Below are 25,498 nucleotides of genomic sequence, written 5' to 3' on the forward strand. Positions count from 1 at the left end.
AGATGGGCAGGATGGGAATATCTAAGGTTAAGAACTCTCTAGGAGTGCACTGTGACAGTGGAACTATCTTCCCCTACTGTTCTGTAAATGCATTTGACCCTAATCTGCTGAAAGTGGCTCCTGTGGAGCACACTAAGACATTTTTCCTTATTTATTTTCACTCTCAGACTCTGTGAGATGACTGCTGATTTACAAGAGACAAGTGTACACCTAGCTTTGCAGGTGCTGAAAGATAGCTGCCTTTTCAAATTGTCTTTAGATATCTTAATATCTGTTTTCTCTTTTGGTTTACCAAGAGGTGATTAGAAGGTGACAAGAAAGAAACATGGCATACGAATCGCACCACAGTCTCATAGCATAGTAATTCTGCCAGTGACTTCAAGTCAGGACAGGTAAGGGATCTTCCCTAGAATGGAGTCATCTTGAGTTCCCATTCTTGGCACTATCTGATACTTTCTATGCACACTTGTGATTAGAGTTAATACAACTACTGTATCCATCACAAACAATTTATTCATTGAATATAGGGTCACAAAGTCACAAATTGTTCTAAGTTGTAACCTAAGTAGGCCCATATAGGTATTTCTCCCCCCCCCCCCCCCCCCCCCGCTTTTTCATGACTGGAAATCCTACCCTTTCTTGGAAAAAAAGAGCTAAAGCAATTCATTAGGAGCCTAGATTTTGTCATTGTCACAGTGGGAGCATGCTACTGAGACAGGTAGAAGGAGATAAACAGGCATAAGGAATTAGATTAGAATATTTTAAATTTTCTTCTTTCCTCATGTCTACACAATGAAGAAAGAGGTGTTTCATAACCCTCCCCCCCCCCCCCATCACCCCATTTGAAAATTCCTTCCTAACAGAGTCAGAAGGGGAAACCACTTAACCTGTAATTTTGTTTCTCTCAAGTTACCAAGTAGGCAGGAATCTCATTCTTGGCTTGCATCTCTGTGGAACACATTACTCAGGAGATTTCCCTGTCTAAGGATTTTGTTTAATGTCCAAGAATAGGCTAATCAACAGCCTTGTCCTGCAGAGCATATGCCAACATGAGGCACCAGAACATTACTGCTGCTTTCCTCTTGACTCTGGTCAGCAAAAGAAATGGGGCCTCTAACTTTTAACCTGTGCAGATGCCGGAGACAGTTAGGGCCTGAATGCTTTTTCTGGTCTCTGGTTGCAGTGGACTGGTTTGTTACACATCACTCTTTCAGTACTTTCTCTGTCATGTCTCTCAACGTTTATTTTGTGGCATGTTTGAGGTTTCATCCCCCACCCCCACCCATGGCTTGTCATTTTATAAACTCCCAGCAGAAAGCAATATCAGCATTATCATGACAATTTAGAGATGATACAAGTTACTCAAGATCGTTAGCAATCTCACAAAACTGGATACATGGGGAACAAAATGGCAAATGAAATTCCATGATGATAAATGCAAACGGACTTTGGAAAATGTAATCCCAATAATACATATAAAATGATGGAGTCTAAGTTAGCTGTTACCTCTAACAGAAACAAAAGATAGGACTATGCAGCACTTTAAAGACTAACAAGATGATTTATTTTTAAAGTGCTTTAAAGTGCTGCATAGCCCTCCTGTCTTTTGTTTCAGCTGAACCAGACTAACAGGGCTGCATCTCTATCACTAACAGAAAGATTATGGAGTCACTGTGGATAGTTCTCTGAAAACATCTGCTCAATGTGCAGTGGCAATCAAAAAACTAACAGAATATTAGGACCCATTAAGAAAGAGAGAGAGAGAAGACAATAAAAATTATAATGCTACTATATACATTCATGGTATGCTTGAATGTTGTGTGTAATTCTAGTCATCCATCTAAAAAAGATATAGTAGAGATGACAAAGATAAAGAGAAGGTCAACAAAATGATTAAGGGAAAGGAACAACTTTTGTATGAAGAAAGATTAAAAGAACTAGGATTGTTCAGTTTGGAAAAGAGATGAATATGAATAAGGGGGAATATGAAAGAGGTCTATAAAATTATGAATGCTATGGAGAAAGTTAACAGGGAAGTGTTATTTACCACTTCTCATAATAGAAGAAGCAAGAGTCACTCTGTGAAATTAATGGGTAGCAGCTTGAAAACAAACAGAAGGAAATAATCTTTTGCACAATGTACAATAACCCTGAGGCACTCATAGCTCGGGGATGTTGTGAATGCCAAAACTATCACTGAATTCAAACATAACTGGCTTCCTCCATCAATGACTGTTAGTTAAGATGGTCAAGAATGCATTCCCATCATCTGAGCATCCTTTAAGCTCTGACTAAGCTTCTGCCAGATTCTGGGATTGGATGACAGGGATGGATCACTTTATAATTTCCCTATTCTGTTCCTTCCTCTTCAAGCATCTGGCAGTGACTACTATTGGAAGACACAGTATTGGGCTAATTGATTTGTACCGCTATGACCTTTCTAATGTTCTTATAGTTGTAATAATTTACTAATTCTTCTATTCTCTGGTTTTTTGGTTGAGTAGGGTTTTTTTTTCCTATTAAAAAAACCCCACACTTTGGAATTGGTATGGCCTTACCACTTTTCAGAGCATACTACACAGGTGGTTTCTTTTTGTAATATGTTAGAGAGGAAGCTTTTCTGTCTGTCTTGAGAAGAAAATGGCTAAGCTAGGATTCATGAGTGGGAGTTCTTGTGCCTTTTATGTCCATAGCTATCCTGAGGGTATAGTCCAGAATCAAATCTGAATTGCAATAATAAAATTGCAAATTGCCAAATATTTTGTGATATGAAACCTCCAACTTTCAGCCAGCTCTAGTTTTTAATCCCTGATTTTTCCAAATAGAAGTTGTATTGGAAACACTCAAAGACCCTGAAAGATGCATCTAATTGGCATAAATTGGGATTGAGTTAAAATACTTCATGTTAGAACCCAAAGCTTCATGAATACCCATAGACTATTGCAGTATTTCATGCACGCTTTTTAAATAAAAAATCATCATGAAATGTAGAGGAGTGAGACCTTTAAGTGGAAGACAGTGAAGCTCAGGAATCAATTTGTGTTTATTGGATCAAGGCCGGCCTACCTCTGTCTTGTTGACATTTTAGTTTCCTTGTGTTTGTCTTACAGTTTTGAATATATGAAGCCATAATACTAACATCTTTAAGGCACTATAAAGAGACATTACCTAGTACTATGACAGCAAAGCTATAATAATGACACACACTTGCTTTAGCAAGAAATTGAGACTGCAAACCAACAATAATAATAAATAAAACAAAGCACTTTGAGTCTCTTTATAAACACATCTGCTTTTTTTATTTCTGCCACAGCACAGTTGCCTATGTACCAAGCAGAAAAGAAAGGAACCAGGGAGATGTTACCTTCTGGAGAGATAAATTATGTCTCAGATTGTAGCATTTGATCTAACAAGTTATCAGTTAACAATATTGTGAAAAAAAAGTCAACTGACTGGTAGGCTATGAAGAATTGCTGAGTAGTGCATTTTTAAAGTATTTATTAGGGAAATCTATGCAAATATTCAATGAAATAGTGGAAATCCAACACAAAGCAGCTTTTACCAAATAGACTTAACCGATGTTTTCACCTATGAGCTAAATGGGTATACCCCTAGTAAATGAAGAATAATATCCCCTGATCAAAAGAGAAAGAAATACACTGAGGGTAGTTTCATAAAATGATTCCTTTTTGTTTTGCTTTTAGTTGGTTATGTGCTGAACTCTGGCCCACTGAATAGCTCTGTGATCAGTTGGGCATTGTGCCAATACACACTTGCTTAAATTTAAAATTTTGCACTTATACCCTAGGCAACCTGCTCTGATTGAATATGGGGACATGTACTGACTGAGTTGCTGACTTTAGAAGGTGTTGCAACAGGTCAAATTTTTAGTGTTGCAACAGGTCAAATAAAAGAATGAAATAATCTCAGGTATTTTCAAATACTGAAGTATTGATGGTTTTACACACACATTTTGAATTTACCCTAAATCCAGATGCTTTGATGACTCAGGACTATCTAGCCTGTTTACGTGAACTTTATCAACCTCCAAAACAATGTTTCTGGAAATGATGGCACCACATAGATGAACAATAGCTGGCTGTTACTATACCATGGAGACAAAGTTTTATGGAAAAAGTTTTCAAAAATTACGTAAAAGGTAATTTTCCCTCCCTGAACATTCCACGTGTTAAGTGATTTTTTTCTATAACTGACAGATGTCTGTATGGTGAACTTGTATTCAGAACCACATCTGTATAAATTTGACAGGATATTTAAATTCTTGAGCTTCCCTATGTGGAGGCAGGAAAAGGAAATAAGGGAATTTGTGTGCAGCCATCTTGGTCTTGTTAACAAGAGAGCAAGAGTCAGGCTAAGTCTGTGGCCTAACAACGCGAGATCTGTAATTAGACGCTGCCTTCGCCTCTCGCCTCCATACGGAGATAAGGATAGAATGCTGACTCTGGCATGGACCTTGAGATAAGGAGCATCTGGGTGGAACTAAAATAACTGTTAGCCATTGGTGTTTGTAATGGGAAGGAGACTAATTGTTATTGTTATTATATCTAGTGGACAGTATATAAACTGCTTCATAATTGCTTGTATTCGAAGATCTGCCTTGGAGGGAGGGGCTTCCCCCCCTCCCCGTCCGAACCAGTTTTTCTCTTGCTGCAGCTTGTAATAAAACTGCCTCTGGATACTTGTTGCTTACAAACGCAGAGTGAGGACAATGTTTTCTTCTACACCTACTTTTCCTATTAAGGTAATTTTTTACCACACAAACAGTAAAGTGGCAGCGGGCAAAATCCATCCATAAATGTTAAGTCTACACAATGCAGAAATAAAGCAAAAGGTTTCCTGAGGGAAGAAAAGATACAAGTATTATATGTCCAGATATTTTATTCAACTTTGTGCATAACATTGCTATAACACATAGGGTACGTCTACGCTACAGGATGAGGTCACATTAAGATATGCAACTTCATCTACGTTAATTGCGTAGCTGACGTTGAAGTACCTTAATTTGACTTCTGGAGCTGTTCACACTTCAGGAAGTTAAAGTGGAAACACTCTCCCTTCAACCTCCCTTACTCCTCATGGAAACAAGACTACTAGCATTGACCAGAGTGCCCCTCAATTCAAATTAGTGCGTCTTCACTAGACCCGCTAATCTGAATCCTGGATCGAAGAGCGGTAACTTTGATCCTCTCTGTAGTGTAGACATACCAATAGTGTTTAATAAATTAAGGACCGTTATAAGCAATTTCCTCCTAATAATTGATGCCTATAATTGTGGGGAGAGGCAGGCATGAGCATTTGTGGCCACAAAGTGGGTACAAACCTCAGTGTATTTGTCAGTATTTTACCATTCTGTATTTTACAGTATTTTACAGGTTCAACCAAGCTATTAACTTCTTGTGTTTATAAATACAGGTTCGACTTCTATGATCTGGACTTCTATAGTCCATCAGCATCTGTGGTCTGGCATCTTCATGGGTGTTCCCAGGCTTGATCACTTATGAGGAAAAGCGGGGCTCTGTTCTCAGCAACTTCTCCCTCACCTTCCCAGAATTTCTGGAGGAGCACAAATAGCTCATTTGTGGCACAAGCTCAGGGGGACAAGGAGAGATGGGAAAGAATGGGGACAAGGACACCAAGGAGAAGGCAGGGTGACTTTGGAGTTTCACAACTAGAGGGCCAGAATAGCATCCCTGCAGCTGGCAGAGGGAGCCAGGAGCACAGCCCATGTTGCCTTATACTTAGCCCCCAGACACTGGGCTCCACAACCAGTCTGCCTCTTCCCCCAAGTAACCCCCTTGTCCTCATTCTGTCAATACCAGCCTGTTTGCTGACACCAGAGCAGAGCCCTGCAGCCAGCAGCATTAGAGGGGCTAGCTAGCATTGACTTCCCCAGATCCAGCAGATCCCCTGGTTCAAGACTAATCAGCTCTCAAGGGTTCCAGGCAAGAGAGGAAAAACCCATCGAAGAAATAGTAATCAAACGGATAATTAAGACAATAATCTAAAATGTTATTAGTTGATAATATTTCACAAAACTATGTTTTGTTCCAATTTTTATCACTAGCTATGTTTTTTAGTGGATGCTGGAAAAGGCTAATACAGCTAAAGCATTAAGAGCACTATTTATTTACAGTCAACTAAATTCAAACCTACAATGGTAGTGTTAATATTAACAAGACAATTCTACTGTCATATATCGGTAATTAAAATAAATAGCTAACACTGTCAGCATTAGATACCTACACAGAATCAACTATGAAGCAGAACATAAGACAGGTATATAACATCTATTGAGTTACACATTTATACAGTAGCAGTCTGGAGCCTAAGGGGCAAAGAGATCCAGAAAATCAAGGATCATGTTATTGGAAAATAGAAATGTTTCATAAACTCTAGACAGCTTATTTTGTTAGCAACCAATGCAGCCATAATTCAGACTCAAGGGACTTGCTTAGGAAAAACGTCAGTGGGTAACCTGTAGAATGTAAGCCTCTCAACTGTTTGTTATTTTATAATGGCCTTGCAAATTTTTCCTTATTCCTTTGTCCCCCTAACACAATAATAGAACTTAATTTGTCAGCTTTGGTCCTCATTTTATCTTCTGAAGATGACCCAAGTCAGAATCTAGTGTAGAGAATTGCAGAATGTACTTAGATTATGTTCTATTCCGGGGGAGGGGTGACCTCCAGCACTCAGGCCACACAGAGTTTGTCAGGGTTAGGCACTGGTGGGTAGGCAAATGCTTTGTTTACTTGAATGTCTGCAGACACAGAGCCCCACAGATCCCAGTGGCTATAGTTTGTGATTCCCAGCCAATGGCAGCTGCGGGAAGCAGCGCAGGCCAGGCCACCACGTCCTGCAGCTTCCATTGGCTGGGAATCGCAAACGGTGAGCTGCAGGGTTCTGTGCCGGCAGACACTTGGGTAAACAAAGTGTCTGGTATCCACTGATGGTTAACCCTGACAAGCTGTGGGCGGCCAACATGTCAGATGTTTCCCACCCTCTTTCTAGTATCTCAGGTACAACTTGTGGTTTTTTTCTTTGAATAAATATTCAAGTACTAAAAGTATATGGAATGCAGTAATAAGGACATGTTTATACTGCAAGCTTCTTTCAGAATAAACTTTTCTGAAAGATATCTTCCGGAAAAGATTATTTTGAAATAGAGTGTCCACACTACAGAGAAGCCTCAAAATTAGTCCAAAGCAGGTTCCCCTAATGTGGGCATGCTATCTGAACTTAGAGCCCCAGGAGGTACTGGGGAGGAATAACTTAGAATGGCCCTGGTGAGGAGCTATTTTGACATGGCAACAGTGGAGCGTCTACACTTACCCTCTTCTGAAAAACTTTTTCAGAAAAGGGCTTATACTTTGTGGAATGAGGTTTACCACCATCAGCAAAAGCTGTTCACTATTTCGACTTTCTGTTGAAATAACGCAACTGCAATGTGGATGCTAGTATTGTTTTTCTGGAATAACAGAAGTTATTCCAGAAAAATGGTGAAGTGTAGATGCAACATAAGAAGGAATAGACAACAGAACAGTCAAACGATTAAGTGGAGGAGGAGGAAGAAAGAGAAAATGCTCACCCAGGGTACGTCTACACTAGCTCGTTAGTTCGAGCATGAGTTACTCCTCCTTCCACGAGGAGTGATGATAGTTCGAATTAGGACCTTTAATTCCAACTACCTACTCCGTGCCACGTGTAGCTATGGGCACAGAGTTCGGACTAAGGGGGATTTAAAAATGGCGGTGCCCGGGAACATGCAAATGAAGCGTGGGATATTTAAATCCCGGGCTTCATTTGCAACTCCGCTTGCCCTCATTACCCTGCCTAGCTCAAACTAATAAGCTAGTGTAGACATACCCCCAGAGATCATGTAAATGATAAGGGAACATGAAAGAGAATACGTGTGTGTGCACTGTGTGAAGTTAGTGATTATGATTTGCGGGGATCTCTTAGAACAAGAGGAGGCATTTGGGCCTACAAGACCATAACCTCATCAAAGAACACAGAAAACTGATGGATCTGGAATAGGGAGGCCAGAAGGACTGAAGGAAACATGGCTTTCTCCTCCACTTTCTGACCCCATTGAAACCTCCCCATGGAAGCTCTGCAAGTTGTGAAATGAACATTCCACAAGGGGTCATCCTTATTCTACCCCACACTGAATGTACATGGTAGATTATGACTCTGTTATTCCCCTACCCCTCTCCCACTCTGCACTTTGGCTACACATTCTTAAAATGTGAGGTGTGATTGATACACAAGTGGCTAAAAATAGCAGCATAGATGGTGACACAGATTTCATCACAGATTGTACAAGCCTGCTTCAGACATACTTTGATTGCGAACCCAAGCTGAAGCCCTCACTACTACATCTCTCCTGCTATTTTTAAACTGTGCTAGCAAATTGATAAAGCCATTGTTATTCAGTTCCCAAAGAGAAAAAAGCAAGAACATTAAACCACAGTCCATATAGACTTCTACTACTCGCACCATTTTCAAAACAGTCAGCAAGTTTACTGTGCTTAGCAGTATTCTGCATCAACTCCCAACTCTGACTACTGCTGCAAGTATACTTTTTGTTAAATGTGCCATTCAGCTCTTAGTAATATTTTTGTAAACATCATTAATTGAGGTGGCACAGGTAAAAGCAGAAGCAGAATTCCATCCATTGTGTTTGCTTCACTACCACAGAATTATTTCAATGCCTGAAAATTTGGGAAAAGCATTTGCATAATGGGCAGAAAGGCTTTTCTTGTTGATAATGTAGTTTTTATGCTCTAGTCCAAACTGACCTCAGTTGAATTACACAAAGGATGCTCTCTTCCCTTTGCAGGTCATGTAAAAAAACAACAACAAAAAACACCACCCTATATGCACCACAATGAAATAAACCTCTGTGAGCACTATATCACAGCAGTGCCCTATTTCCATAACACTGAGCATAAGTCCCACAAGATATTTATTTTAATTAGCAGATTCATATTAATCAAACTAGAAGTACTGAACTGCTTTATTTTCTGTGTCATTTCTCAGAAGCTGTAACTTTAAAGCTGTATCCTCTCCTAACAAAGCAAGTACACACAGTGCAATCCAAAACTCCCCCTTGTCCTAATCAGTGTCATCTGAAGAGGATGTCAGGTTTATACAATGTAGTCCCACAATGATTGTAATATTTGCTGATTGTAATATTTTCTGATAGGTAAAGAGCATCTGTGCCTTGTTCCAACTTCTGCTCTACAGTGCATGTGTTTAAAGGAGCTACTGATTTTCAATTTCACTGATGCTTTGATACAAAAATTAGCCTTCAGAAAACACACTTTTTCTTTGTAGCACTCAAAAATAATAATTAAGGCTTCCCTCATGAGTAAATCAGTAAGATTTTTCCTAATATTCCACAGTTCTGTCTTGTGCTCTGCCTCATTAAAAGTCTGAGTCAAACTCATTCTTTTTGAAGACTCAAGACTACATTGGTGTGTTCACACATTTTCGTAAAATTTCAATTCCTCAAAAATATAAATGCTGAAGTATTTTATGAAAAGACGATGCAGTAGAAAGATCTTGAAATGGCAATTATCCAATGGTTCAAGTGAATAAAATACAGTTGAATTGAATCATTTCTTCACAAAACTTTTTGTCAGAAGTTATGGTTTATTAAAAAAAATTCAAAGCAAATGCTCCAGCTTCTTACACTATAAGCAATTATTGTAATCACTCGTGGTTTCACTGAGAATTCAGATACCTATAATACGGAATCTGGCAGAATTTAAGAATGAGATCAGAGCTAACATGTACACAAATATTCTTAATCCTAACCCTCTAAATCAGATGTGGACAAGAATTTTTGATGGGAGGGGACACTCCAAGGTTTTGGTAAGTGGTCAAGGGCCACATTTTTCTATGGTAGAGCTGTGGGGTCTGGCATGTAGGTTTGGTTCAGAAGAGAGCTTGGACTAAGAGACTGAGGTGCAGGAGAAGGTGTGGGGTCTGAAAGGGAGCTTGGATGAAAGACGGGGTTTGATCTGCACCAGCAACTTGGAATTGAGGCTCCAGGAGAAGGTATTGGTGTAGGAGAGGATTCTGTCCTAGGGGAAAGATTGCAGGGCTTGGGAGGGAGTTGTGCCTTAGGCGAAGGGGGTGCAGAGGATTTGGGTGATAACCTGGAGCAGGGGAATAGAGTGCAAGGTTGGGGGGTATAGTTGCAGGACAGGATTCAGGAAGCCACGTAGGAGAGGGGCAGGGTATGGGAGGGAGTTGAGACCTGGAGGAGTGGAGGAAGGGGAGTGCAGAGGGATTGGCTGGTGACTTGGGACAGGAAGGCTGGTGGCCTGGGGCAGGGAGTTGGAAGGAGGGAAAGGGCATGTGGTGCCAGAGGCAGGCTCTGACTAGAAGGCGCTTACCTTGGCAGCTCCTGTCCAGCATCCCTGCAGGAACCTGAGGCAGGTTTCCTGTCTGCCACAGTTCCAGGCTGCTCAAAACAGCTGTCTGCTCCATGTGGCTCCCTGCTGGGGAGGAAAGGCTTTATGAGCGGTCACCTACTCCTAGCAAAATTTCTTAGCTCCTATTGGCCAGAAACCAGACAACGGGAATGGAGAGATTTTGCTGGAGAAGGTGGGGGCAATGTACAAAGCTTCCTCCCTCCCCTTGCCCAGAGCAAGGAGCCACAGGGAACAGCCAGCTGTTTAAAGGGCCATGAGTTGCTCTGTATGGGTATGTCTACACTACCACCCTAGTTCGAACTAGGGTGGTTAATGTAGGCAACTGGAGTTGCAAATGAAGCCCGGGATTTGAATTTCCCGGGCTTCATTTGCATATTGCTGGGCACCGCCATTTTTAAATGTCCGCTAGTTTGGACTCCGTGCCCGCGGCTACACACGGCACGAACTAGGTAGTTCGGATTAGGTTTCCTATTCCAAACTACTGGTACACCTCATTCCACGAGGAGTAACGGTAGTTCGGAATAGGAAGCCTAATCCGAACTACCTAGTTCGTGCCGCGTGTAGCCGTGGGCACAGAGTCCTAACTAGCGGACATTAAAAAATGGCGGTGCCCAGCAATATGCAAATGAAGCCCGGGAAATTCAAATCCCGGGCTTCATTTGCAACTCCAGTTGCCTACATTAACCACCCTAGTTTGAACTAGGGTGGTAGTGTAGACATACCCTATGTGAGGATTCTGGCTGGGGCGGCCTTGCAGGCTAGATCCAGCATCTTGGAAGGCCATATCTTGCCCACCCCTGGCTCTAATCTTTACCATTCAAGTGCAGATTTTTTCCATCCAGGTGCAGAATATATTTTTATGTGCATAAAGACATGTGCAAATGTGCACCACCACTAGAAACAAAAAACCTACCTCTGGGCACTCTGCTAATCAGCTGCACAGCATTTAAATTTCTTGAGTGGCTGCATAAGTGCACAGCTTACAGGAACACCACTGTACATAGAAGTTACATATTGTGCAAACAGGTACTATTTCTGAAAGCAATTTGCTATTAAAAAGTTCTTAATGGAAATCTGCTTTGGGGAATTGCACTTAAATCTGGGACCCTTGCAAAAGCATCACAGCTAAATTTACCTTCACCCTCCCCTAGGAAGTTCATGATTGCTCTCACAACTATTCTGATACCCCCACTTTAAAATGAGTATGTAGCCTATGCTCAGCGATACTAATGACCACTCATTGTTTGATTCATTCAGCATAGTTTTAGATACTCATTTTCCTAGACTGATTTGGTAATTCCTGAGCCAGTTATTCTTTTCCTTTGGAGAGGGGATTATATGAAGCTCTATAAATCAAACTAATAACTGCTCTACATTTCTGGTGTACTGCTAAGACTGGATGTGGAAATATCAGACTTCTGTGAATAAGCTTGTCCTGTGGCAGTCCTTACCACACTGGCAAATTATAAACTACTGGGGGCAGAGGGTGGACAAGAAAGGGAAATAAATAAACCTGATCTAATTAAATTTGCAATCTGATTTTTTTATAATAATGGAAAAACCTTGAAGTTCTTGAGAGAGATTTTGCAGAAGTATCGCAGATAAGAATTATAGCATTTGACTCAATAAATAATATACGATGATACTTTACAATTTTAATGTGCCTTCCATCCAAGAATCTCAAAGTGTCTCCCTATAGCTAATAAGTTTAACCACACAACATTCCCTTTGAGATGATATTTCATCCTCATTTTCCTTACTGGGGAACAGGAAAGTTAAATGAATGTCCCAAGATCTCACCTAAGATGTCATTCTTCTTACATGAACATTCTAAATAAAATATTACAGATGTGCCTGAAAATGCTGCACTGGGCAAGTTTATAAATTTTAAAACATGTAAGTGTCAGAGCTAGGAATAGTGAATTGTTGTCAAAGAACTTCCAGCTAAATTAGGATACCATCACAAACCAATTCCTGAACCTTTGGACACTCTCCCAGTTTTATTAAAGTCCCAGCATAAGCCTGGTTTGTTTTTATGCCAAGGCTCCGAACTCACAAAAGAATTAAATGCAGTGACCCCATTTTTTCTGCAGCATTCAAAAAGATGTTCAGCTTGTTTTCCTAATGTTCCTCACATAACATAAAAACAACTGTGTGCTTTTATTACTCTCAAAAGCCAGCTTTCCGTCTTTTGTGGTAGGGCCCAATCAGAATGAGACACATTTGAGAAGCCTGAATAGTCTGTAGGTACATGCATTGGAAACTGTATCATTCTTTGTCTCTGCCTCTGCAAATGAGTCAGAGAATAAAATAAATAGGCTGTAGTCTCTTCAGCTGCCTCAGTGAGTGGAGCAGCATGTGTGTGAGGCACAGAAGGGTGCCGGAAACCATGATGACATCTTTTCATTTCTTGGCATGGTTATCAACACATCGCTGCTCTTTCTAATCCTCAGAAGGATGACTCATCCAGTGTGTCTGGCAGTAAAAATCCAAATCCATATAGATTGTGAACAGCAGTAATAAGAATGGAGAAGGCATACCTAAGTGGACAGAAGCTTCAGAGGGGTAGCCGAGTTAGTCTGTACAGGATAAACTTAACAACCAACAAAGTCTGGTAGCACTTTAAAGACTAACAATGAGCTTTCATGAGCACATCCCACTTCTTCGGGTTCAAGTGATTTTACCTAACTGGGGACGTATGAAATGTCTCTTTCTTGCACTTTGACAAATGTACCAGTGGGGTAGCTTTGCACATTCTAATTTTCATATAAAGTGTGAAAATGAAACTATACACATCTAGGTGAGTTTAAAAGAAATCACTGAATTTCATTGGCATTTATTCTACCTTGAGGCCTAGCTCCCAGTCCTTATTTAGGCTGTAGGATGGTGATTTCCTACTCCTTCCAATACATACCTTTCTAGACATAGTGAAGGATTGTACCTTTCTCCCACATACCTGCTGGATTTTCTGGGGACCATTTTGACCCACTCCCATATCTATAGTCTTCTGGTAGGCCAGCATGTAAGGTGACTATGCTATTTACATCCCAGAGTGCCTACTGTTGCCTTCCCAGCCCCCTGTTTCTGTATCAGAAGGGATCTAAAGTCTCCAGCTGGGAAAATGCTGACTTCCTCAGTCTTCACCTTTTTCTCCAGCATAAGACATTCTAAAATGCATCATGTAGTTACTTCCTAGGCACAGTGATTATTAAACATTGGCTTAAAGCCTAGTCACAGGATTGTATAATAAAAATAAGTGAATAAAGAAGCTACTGTGCCAAGAAATACTTAAAATCACAGTGAGTGGGAAGCTTAATCTAGTTTATCCTTCACTTGCCAGACTTAACTACTCCAGCTAATGTACTTCAGTCAGAAATCCCTTTACAAACCTGAGACTAAAAGCATGGTGAGTGCTTGTACATTTTATATTCATTAAAGATTTTGATATATTTTTATTTATGGTATTCCCTGATTCGTTTTCAATATTTGGATGCTAAGAACAACTTAAAATATATGCCTCTTCTCTTTTATCTCTTGCATATTTATTTAGCTAAAAAAAAATCATATTCCTGACACTGTCCTGGTCAGTCAAAAATTATAGTGTAAAGTCAGCAAAGGAGATTCTATTTTTTGGTCCCTTCTGCCATCTCAGATGGCTTTTTTAAAATAAAAAGTTAAAGGTTTTCTGGAAGTTTCTCAATAGAGTGCAGAACAACATTAGTAGCCTGACCAATATTCTTTATTTTTAGGTATCCAGTATGTAAAAATGGCAGAATAAGATCCCCAAAAAACCTTTCCTTCAAGACCTTTTCCATGGAATTCTGTTATTTAAATAACAGAAGGAACAGCTACAGCAGCGCGATTAATTCTGTTCATTGGTAGTTGAGACTTTTTTTTTTTAAAAAAAATCATGTTTGGAACACCAAATCAAGTATTTTCAACATTTCCTTTTGATTTTGAGCATTTTTCATTTAAATGTTTAAAAATAAGAAAACTAGAAATAATGCCAAATCAGAATATCATTATGAATGAAAAAGTTGAAGTATTTTATTTTCGAAATATTAAAACATTTTGGAATGTGGGTGGGCTTTCATCCAAGGAATTTGCCAGAATTGACACAAATTTGCAAAAATGTTTAGGTTAGTCTGACTCTCCATTCCCCCTCCCCTACACAAATGAAAAAAAGTTTTAGTTGAAAGAGTTTTCCGAGCTCTAGAAATAATCTCAGTTTAATCAATTTAAGATCCCAATGATCTGAAGCTTTCCCAGCTTCTATCATTTAGCTGTCCTTCCTGGACTCTATTCATAGGCATGACATTCACTTCTTCCATAGCTTCTTAGCCCTCCCAGATAGATACCTGTGGGAAACAGGAGCTGTCTACAGATAATCTCTGGCTTTCTAATGGAGTAACTCACCTGAATTTCTCTTCCTTAAAGGAAAGCTGCCTGTACTTACAGGAGATACCACTTGTAATCTGCAGTCACATGACAACCCCTCCCATCTAGGGATATATCTACAATAAAAGACCCCTACCATAGATGTGACTGACTCTGGTCAGCTGACTCCAGCTAACACTGTTCAGGTAACTAGGCCATAAAATTGCTGTGTAGCTATTCATTCTCAGGCTAGAGCCTTTTTATGGTCTCAGGTCCCTATCACTAGCCTGACCCTGAATGTCTATATTGCTGTTGTTAGTTGACCTGGGCTCTAAGACTTGGCACACAACATGAAAGTGCTGAAACAAGGATGTACATGTACTCCCTAATACAAAGCCTAATGTTAAGGAGCGGGCAAAGCCTATTGTACACCTGCTGAAATTATCTTAAAAGGCTTGATTATCATTTACACTGCTAGGACATTTAAATGGAGTTATACTGTATATGAGAATCAGACCCACAGTGTCTAATTTTGTAATAGCTTGACCATGAAAATGAGTTACATTATTATAATTAACTTGGAAATGCTTTCTTTTTTGCCTTATTCTACATGTCTTGTTAGCTGTTCCATTATGGCCTTTGCAGGGCGATATGCTATTGCGTAAATTAGGTCACCTTATCTTAAATTACTCAAGCAACATGAATCTAACAAACAAATAAAACTCATTTCACAAAATGCTAAGATTGCAAAGTTGAGTGTTCAAACATCCATTGATTCCACTGATTTAAATGCAACTTCTCAAAGAGTGAAGTGGTATTCAGCCTGAGCAAGGAATTTACACTCAGTCTGAATGAGACAGTAGTTTTGTGAAAATAATAATATATGATCATGTGACACAAATACATAACAGGCTGTCTTTGATTAGGGTGACCTCTTTCCTTCTAGGTTCTGGGCCCTCTGCTTTGGGACTTTTATTTAGAACACTGCTCTAATGATCTAGAATTAACCTCCTCTTTGCTTATATTTTCCTGTTTTTAATACGTTTATGTTATATAGCATTGTAATTTTTCCACTAAATACTTCAAAAATATCAAAAAGCATTTCTTCTCAACAGGGACAACAACAGTACATTGGAGCATCTATTCCAAGTATAGAAATACTATGAACCAAATTACTGAAGAAAAATATTCTAGAGAACGACATCATTTTTCAGAATATAACTAATATATCTCCATTTCAAATTACTGACAGAGAAAGGGGCAACACCAACATCCAAACTGAGGATACAGATTGTAGCACACTAATTACATATGCAGAGAGGCCTTTGATGAATTAGGTTTACATAAAAAGTTGGCGATGCCATATTGCAATTTTTAGGAGGGAAATGTATATAATGCTCTTTCTGAATTATAAGCATTTTTGGTTGGTCATACTTCATGAATGAAATCCTAGCCATTTTGGAATCAAAGGTAAAATTCCATTGATTTCAATAGGGCCAGGTTCATCCTATACATATGCAGATTAGTGGTAGAGATGTCTCTCTCTCATTTGTTATTATGAAACCGAATGCATGAAAAAGTTATGTGATTATTACAAATTTATCTACTTCTACTTTTAAGAGCTATAGGAAGTTAAATCACCTTCTGGCTGCACCATAATAATTTCCACAGTAGCCCAATTGTGATGTCTCGTGACTATAATGAAACAGCAATTGCAACAGTTGAATTCTTAAACCAAGATCATATTCTCATGCAAATGTACTTAGATATAAAGAACATGATGACAGGAATATGGAAAGTTGAGTACATGCTATTTTGTATATGTACATAAACATGATATATGTGCACTTGTTTCTAAATAAAATATTTTGTCTGGCTTTTTAATTGATAACTGTGGATGGGTATGGGGTGGGGACCCACAGATATAAAGGAGTCTGATTCAGGTTTAAGAATGAAAACAGAACTCAAAAGTATTTTCAGATATATTATAATGTAAAAGGAACCCTCTGTTTTAATGTGTGAGATATTTTATACAGAACACTATTATCTCGAGAATGATTCAGCATGACAGCAATCAGACAGAGATATGCAATCCAATCTATTCCTATAGGAGGAAAATAGTTTTAAAACCAAAGTAATCTTCACATGATAATAAATGCTCTCAGAAAAACAGAGCATGAAATACATTTTCCTGTTTGGATATGTGTTCTTTTTCTTCTGTAAATATTGCTGAATGAATAATAATCAGTGCTCTGCTACACTTTAAAGTTGAACAATGGGAAAAAGAGAAGTTTGTTTTGTTTTGTTTGTTTGCTGATCCTTTTTACAATTGATGTTTGATCTCAGTAGTGACAAAATGAAGAGGAAGAGGAACATAAAGATTACTTCCTGGTTCCTTCACCTTCTCCCTGCAAAAAGTTAGATAAGCTAAGTTTTTCTAAGCTAAACTATTTGGTGGCGACTTATTTCCTCAAAGGCTTACTTAAGACTAAGAAAATTTAAAAAACAACAATGGTCCTGTAGCACTTAAGAGACTAACAAAAATATATAAATAGTATCATGAGCTTTCGTAGGCATAACTCACTTCTTCAGATGACAAATATGGAACAAGGGGCACAGAGTTTTGTTAGTCTCTAAGGGTACGTCTACACTACAGCATTAATTCGAGTTAACTCAATTCAAATTAAGCCAATTCAAATTAATGCATTTTGCATTTTGAGTGGACCCTGAACCGAAGTCAAGGATGGCCAGAACCAGTGCCGGCAAGGCATCAGGTTAGGACTTAGTGTGTGGGGCTGCTGCCTGAGGCTAAATGAGTTCCGTGCTTAAAAGGACCCTACTCCCATCCCGGACAGACAGTTCTCAGGGATCCCCACTTGCTTATCTACCTCAATGAGGGAGAGCAAAGCAGTCCTATCTTGCAGTGCCCTGAGTTCCCGCACTCGGGACACCACAGCACTCGGCCACATGGAGCCAGAGCTACCCATGGGCATGACAGTGCATCTCATGGGGTCGTTGCCATCAGCCCGGCTGCACTTGCTACAGGCTGCCATCCGGGGGATCCATCGGTGGGCTGTCAGGATCCAGGAGACCCTGCGGGAGAGCATCCACCCTGAGAAGCCCTCAGAGGCATCCCAGTCCTCCCCACTGGGGACTTGTGCCTCATTCCTACATCACGTCCTTCCACTTACCCCTCGCTAGCTCCCCTTCCTGATGTCAAACAAAAGACACATATGTTCAAAAATAGAAACGGGGTTTATTGGACAAAACTGTGGGGGGGAGATGAACCTCTGGGGAGACTGGGAAAAGGAAGTGAGAGAAGGGAAGAGAGAGGGTGGAAGAGGGGAGGGGGAAACCTGGGAGGAGGGAGCTGGAAGGGGGAAACCAGGGGAAGAAGGAGGAAGGGAAGTATAAAACTATGGTACGCCATATCTTCAGTATTGTGTACAGATGTGGTCTCCTCACCTCAAAAAAGAGCTTCCACCCTGAGGAGCACTAAGAGCCTCCCTGGTCTGCCCCACTGGGGGCTTGTGCCTCATTCCTCCCTCACAGCCTTACCCCTCCCTAGCCCCCCCTCCTGATGTCAAATAAAATACATGTATTTTCATGAACACAAAGTCTCTTTCTTTAACAAAACTTGGAGGGGGGGAAGGAATGAAACTCTGGTGAGACTGGGGAAAGGAGGCAGGAGAGGGGAGAAGAGAGGGTGGGAGAGGGGAGGGGGAAACCTGGGAGGAGGGAGCTAGAAGGGGGAAGCAAGGGGAAGAAGGTGGAGGGGAAGCTCAGGGCTCAGGGTTGGGGTGGGGTCTCACCGGAGCAACTTGATTTTCATGCAAACCTGTTCCTGGGTTCACATGTGGCCTTTGGTGGCAAGGCTGGCAGCTATCCTGCCATGGATGGCCGCATTCCTCCATCTAGTGCGGAGATCATGGACATTGGGGGCATCCCCCCCAAACCTGAGTAAGGTCCACCCTGATCTCCATCCTGGAACAGGAAGGCATCCACATTATCCAGGCCCTGGCAGGCTCCTGGGAGCTGGCAGGTTGCTCCTGGGAAGCGGTGGAGGGCTGGCTGCCAGTGGCTTGCTGGTTCATGTTTTGGGGCCACTGGGTCAGGGTCCCCGGTGGCCACTGCTGGCTCTGGGCTGGCAGGCTTGGAGCTGGCACAGGCACTGTGGCCAGGGTCTACCCCTTTAATGGCTCCGGGGCTGGGGGAGAGGAGAGTAAGTTTCCTGGTTGTGCCCAGAGTGGCCACCAGGGCTCCCTGGGATGGGCTGGAGGCCCCCTACTTCAAATTAAATGTCTACACAGCACTTAATTCAAAATAGCTAATTCAAATATGGTATTACTCCTCATAGAATGAGATTTACCAAATTCGAATTAAGCACTCCGCTATTTCGAATTAATTTAGAAATATCGGTTTGCATATATTGATGCTATTAAAGTTAATTTGAAATAATGGCTGTTATTTTGAATTAACTTTTCAGTGTAGACATATCCTAAGGTGCAACAGGACCATTGTTGTATTTTTAGTTAACGACCAACATGGCTACCCCTCTGATACTTTTGGAAGGTGAGCCTTCTGAGACAAACATACTTCTTGCATGAATAATTCTACTGTAATTTCTGAAAGAAGGGCCATTTCCCAACGTCATAAATATTAGTTGATACTGCATAATGAGCTGCAAAATACCTACCACCAATATCAGCAGAGCTAATTCCCATAAATTCACTATACTCAAAAATGTTCAGAGATTGTTAAAACCATATGTAGAAATCTGAATATTTAGTAGCAAAATGTGCTAACTAGAAAGAGCCAAGGGCAGCTAGCTTCACAGCACAGTGTCCTGCTTGTGGTAATACAAACCTTTTAAATCTATTTTCCAAATGACTTACTTTTTGAGATTAATTTGGTCCAAAGTTCCAACAAAATAATTCACTGTTTAACCCATATAAACTAGTAGTACGTAGTACAGCTTTTCTTTCTTTCCAGTCACCCTCACTCTTTTAAGCTTCTGGGCTCTTTTAAAGGCATAAACTCCTCATGCTCATCTCCAAAAGCCAGTGCCAAACCACTTCTAATTAGATCTCATTTCAAAAGTTTCCCTCTTAACAGGGTCCATGCTTTGCCAGTTTTAGCTCACCCTCTACATTTTCTACGTTGACTCCCATGAGTGACTTCAGGATTCATCTCCATGCTCTGCCTGGAACATAGTTTCTGACTCTGAGAATGCTGCAACCTCACCCTCCTCCTCCAAACCTCTCATAAAAATAACCTCTCGTTCCATTAGTCTATTATCTCTGATTCTCTCAAGCAAGTTTCTCACGGCTGCCATAAAATAAAAAAAAAGAGTAGAAAAGCAGGATGAAAGAGAGAAAATGAGGGAAATAATACAGGTTAGGGAGTTCAGAAATATAAAAGAGGTGAGAACAGATATCCTTAGCACTTCTCCAGAGCTATAGCAAGAAACTAAACATATGAAATGGTGCTGTTCTATAACCATGAAGGTCCTGATGCAAAACAGTATATATATGTGTGTGTGTGTGTGGGGACACAAAGCTGTTGTAGGAGGGTTGCAGGGTTGACGTACACCTCTGTGCTGCCACAGAATCTAGCTCTAAAAGCAGCACCTGTGGAGTTTCCTGCAGCTAGAGGAGACTCCCAGAAGTGGAGGCAGGTTTGATCTTCCCCTGCCAGGGGTTCCTACCAGTAGTAGACTAACATATGGGTCCATGGAGCCTGTGCCCAGGGGCTCCAGATATTTTGGAAAATGGGAGCCCCATAACTAGAATGAGCTGTGGGGGCAAGGGCAAAATACCAGAGATTTTGCTGGAGCTGTGGAGCAATGGCAGCCCAGGTCCCCATAGCCCTTGGAAAAAGCTGCAGGGGGTGGAAGCCTTGAGTCCTAGCTGGAGTCACAGTCGCAAAGGCCAAGGAGAGCAGTTGCCTGGAGCCCAGGTGTCCAGAGCCCTAGCACAAGCCATGGGAAGGGAGGGCAGCAATGGGTAGGAAGCCCCAATGCTAAGGATATGTGGAGAGTGGCAGCCTCATTCCCTGGTGCCCTGAGCACTGGCAAGAGCCACCAGAGGTGCTAGGCTTGCATCTGATTTTCAATTAGAACAACTTGTCAATGACAGTCAGCAAGGTTAAAAGTCCATTCAGCAATGCAGCAGGATTACAACAGTCTTGCTACCTGACCTGGATTTGTGTGGCTCCCAGAAGCAACTGCCGGTTCTTGTGGCCCATTGGTGGAGGGATGATCAGGGTAGCTCTGCAGGCTGTTGTTGCTCCCAGAACTGGCTTTGCAGCTCCTATTTGGCAGGAACATGCGAGTGCGGGGAGTGCATAAAGCCCCCTGGCACTAATGGCTGAAAGGACATAATGGCTGCTTCCAGGAAGCACACAAACCCAGGGCAGGTAGGGAGCCTGCCTTAGCCTCATTGCACTACCAACTGGGAGCTGCTTGACCTAAGTGCTGCCCAGTTGAACCCCCAAACTCCTGCCCATCCCAACTTCCTACCCTAGCCCTGAGCTTACTCTGAATGCCTCTATCTGAGCTTGGAGCCTCACTTCTGTGCTGCCTGTGGAGATAGATCTGATCTCCCCCCGTAACAGCTGTGCCGAAGAGGGACAAGTAATGTTCCTCTTCAGTCTGCCTGATTTTGGAGAGATCATATTTGATGGGGAAGGGCTTATTTCATGGTCTGTCATGTTTTTCTATAACTGTGAAATTAGTAGGGCCCTAAATACAAAACACTCTTAACACTTTTTTTTAATAGAGAGAAAGAGATGCCCCAGTATCTCTATTGTTTGCAGCTGGAATTGGAAATCTGGCAAAGGGGAGCCTTTATTTTGTAACATGAAATTCCATTCAGGTTTTGCAAATTGTTGAAAACCTAAATTTCCTTTCTTTTGACTGTGCATCTCTGGAAAGTTTTGGCACAGGGAATGAGTAGGGTCACATGAAAGTTTTGGTAAGACTGGGATAAAAGTCAGCAACTGACACTCACCATCCTTTTCCCCACCCAGGAACTGAAATATATGTATTTGTATGTGTTATAAGAAAGGGTAGATTATTAATTCCACTGAAAGTTCAGATAATGAAATGCATTTTGAAAACTCAATTTACTGTAATACTACAAAAACAGAATTAATGAATATTTGTTTGAATTCTAAATGGATAGTCTATTTTTAATTTTACTAATTTTTAGTCATATGCAAACAATTAGCAAAATAGGATTTTATTCATACAAATATTTAGGAATGTTATTTCATGTGAATAACGATCTGCCAAAAAAAAATATATTTTTGAATGAACGGAAACCTTCATCATTCCATAACCTCTTATTAAAACAACATTTCAAACAGCCAATCATGGAACAGAAAACACACCATATGACTTAGAGGAAAACCAGCTATACACAATGAATGAATTGCAAATTATCCAAAGGAACTGTATATTAACTATCATGAATAGGAAATTATTCATGTGGAGTAGTTGAAGAACACTTAGGTATAAATTTATTGGTAGAGATCCATTTGTCCTTCTCAGGCATTATGCCTCCTATTACCAGTGCATCTGAGTATCTCCATTTTAAATGAATGCATTATGCCAACACCTCTGATAGGTGTTATTATCATCATTTTACAGGTTCAATTCACAATTAGTAAATAGAGATAAAAGCTGTATTCCTGATTAATTTTTAGCAAATTCATTTGAACAGCCCTTATGCGAATCTCAGTTTTACCCATTTATTCAGATTTTATAGCTGTTTCTCATAGTGATACATAATAGAACTGTGAGATTAGTGGGAAAATCACGAGAACAAAACAAGACCGGCAGTAATCTGAGAAACAACAACTCTGATTTTGTATGCCAACAGCTATGTATTAGAGTAAATGCAGACTAGAAGAAGCAGGTAACTAGAGAGGAAATAGTTGACGTCACCATTGGTACTCAAAGTCACTTTGAACATTAAAGGTGTGTGAAGCACAGATTACTTTTACTGCATATTCTCTAAGGGTATTTTATTAGGCCTTATGTCCTCCTTGGATAGTTAAAAAAATAACTCTTTTTAGAAAATTTATTATAAATTGTAATCTTTGGAGAGTCTATAAATGGAATAATACAGGTATTTTGCTCTATAGCTCTAATAAGAAAAAGAGAGGATAAGAACAGCTAGCTACTACAGTAAGTTAGTGCACTACTTATCTAAATTTCACCTTCGGAGGTTACACAAGAAAATGGGTTTGGTGGTCTCATGCTAGTTCCCATACATGCACATTAAAAGAGAATACAAGTGTAGTATGAAGCATGACTTAAAAATCCCTAGAGTGCAATAACAGGGGGCCAAATTTGTAATGCACATTCAGGACAAGGTGCACCAGCATTGAGTGCTGAGTAGGGAGAGTGCTTGTAGAGTATGAACCTGCTACACTGTCTTAGGCCAAGACTTCTTCCTTCTAACTATTCAAGCCAATATCTGCAATTTTCTCTTTAATATGTTTAAGGGTTTGGCTGTACATTATTGTCATCATTCTCCCCTTTCTAAGCAATCATAATCTTCTCTGCTGGGCCTACACTCATTTTTGGTTTTGCACTGGGCCAAGAGCAAAAACATTTTGAATGGAATACCTGTCTGTCACGCAAAATGCTGTATAGATGAAAGAAAGAAAGAAAGAAAGAAAGAAAGAAAGAAAGAAAGAAAGAAAGAAAGAAAGAAAGAAAGAAAGAAAGAAAGAAAGAAAGAAAGAAAGAAAGAATCAGGTTTTAAATAGTGTGTGTCATCTTTCTGGGATCTCAAAAAGCTTTATAAGGCACTTTGAATAACTGTGCAGACAAAGCCAAATTGCCATATGCACCAAACAATAGATCACACAGCCTCAGAAAAAGAACCTGCTATATTGATAGACAGAATATTGGTTGCTTGTCATACTATCTCTTCAAATTCTGCCTAAGCTACTAGCAAAAAGAGGTAGAAGAGATTTTGTTCGATGTCTCAGCCAAAAATGTCACTTCTAATAATAGTGCAGTGCTGTGGAATACTGCACTATAGTATCAGTGTTTAAACACATTTTTGTCCTCTACAAAACATCCATTTCATTTCAACTGAGAAATATGTAGGGATAATTAAAAACAAAGACAGGCAGCACTGTTCTGGGGTGGTGCTAGAACTGCCCCCTTCCCAGGAGACAGCTGCATTTAATTGAAAGCAAGCAGTCACTAAACAGAGAATGTAGTCGGACATGAGTGTTAGGATCCCTTAGGATTAAGAGGGTTGAACAGGACTGTGCTCTTAAATATAGAAACAAAAGCCAAAATGGTTCAAAAGTGACCAGCATTTTGCATGCCCAAACAATAGAGACAGCTTAAAGAAGAGGCTGTACTAGCACTTTCTGAAAATCAGATCCCTTTAAACATTTTTAACGTAAGCTATGTCTATATGCAAGGCTTTTCTGCAAGAGGAAATACAAATGGAGCACTTGGGCTGTGTCCAGACTCAGGGGTTTTTTCGAAAAAAGTAGCCTTTTTTCGAAAATACTTCCCCTACGTCCAGACTCAAGCTGCGTTCTTTCGAAATTAAATCGAAAGAACGCGGCTTTTCTTTCGATGGCGGTAAACCTAATTCTACGAGGAAGAACGCCTTCTTTCGAAAGTTCCTCTTTCGAAAGAAGGCGTTCTTCAATGTAAATAGGGCTTCTTCGAAAGAGAGCATCCAGACTCACTGGATGCTTTCTTTCGAAAAAGCAAGCCGCTTTTTCAAAATTTCTCCGTGCAGTCTAGACGCTCTCTTTCGAAAGAGGCTCTTTCGAAAGATGCTTTCGAAAGAGCCTCTTTCGAAAGAGGCTTGCAGTCTAGACATAGCCTAGTTTGCATATGTTGCGCTCTCATTTGCATTTCCTCTTCAGATCCCTTCCTCATTTTTTCAGAAAGAACGGCTCTTGTGCAAAAAGGGGGGTCATCTTTTTGCTCCTTTTTCTGAAAAGGAAATGCAAATGTGAGCACGACATATGCAAATGAGCACTTCATTTGCATTTCATCTTGTGGAAAAGCATTGCAGTATAGACATACCCGGAGATACCCCAAAAATGATATACACAAAACCACTGCTTACTTTTTTGAAAACCTTGCTCAAAAGTTTTTCTCTGTACAGGCAGTCCCCGGGTTACGTACAAGATAGGGACTGTAGGTTTGTTCTTAAGTTTAATCTGTATGCAAGTCGGAACTGGCGTCCAGATTCAGCCGCTGCTGAAACTGACCGCCAGTTCTGACTTACATACAGATTCAACTTAAGAACCCCAGGCGTCCCCAAGTCAGCTGCTGCTGAAACTGATCAGCGGCTGATTCCAGAAAGCCCAGGGCAGAGCAACTGTGCCTTGGGTTTCCTGTAGTCAGCGCTGGTCAGTTTCAGCAGCGGCTGACTTGGGGATGCCTGGGGCAGAGCAGCTGGGGTGCTGCTGGGTTACTCCAATAGCACTGCTCCTTGGTGCTACTGGACCAACCCAGCAGCACCCCAGCTGCTCTGCCCCAGGCGTCCTGGTTCAGCTGCTGCTGAAACTGACCAGCAGCAGCTGAATCAGGAAGCCTGGGGCAGAGCAGCTGAGGTGCTGCCAGGTTGGTCCAGTAGTGCCCAGAGCAGCGCCCCAGCTGCTCT

At 40.8% G+C, this 25,498-nt stretch overlaps 1 protein-coding gene across 5 annotated transcripts in view; it reads right to left on the reverse strand.

Moving 5' to 3' along the window:
* The window catches only part of IL1RAPL1 (interleukin 1 receptor accessory protein like 1), a 1,160,102-nt gene that overhangs the window by 443,846 nt on the left and 690,758 nt on the right, over positions 1 to 25,498 (reverse strand). For 4 of the 5 annotated variants that reach the window (XM_075913277.1, XM_075913279.1, XM_075913281.1 and 1 more), the window contains one exon: positions 10,428 to 10,532. The exons of the other annotated variant lie outside the window; for it this stretch is intronic. In XM_075913277.1, the coding sequence (XP_075769392.1) occupies positions 10,428 to 10,532 (105 nt within the window). The remainder of the gene's footprint in view (positions 1 to 10,427; positions 10,533 to 25,498) is intronic. 5 annotated transcript variants of the gene reach the window in all.

Source organism: Pelodiscus sinensis, chromosome 1 (genome assembly GCF_049634645.1).
Source record: "Pelodiscus sinensis isolate JC-2024 chromosome 1, ASM4963464v1, whole genome shotgun sequence".
NCBI lineage: Eukaryota > Metazoa > Chordata > Testudines > Trionychidae > Pelodiscus > Pelodiscus sinensis.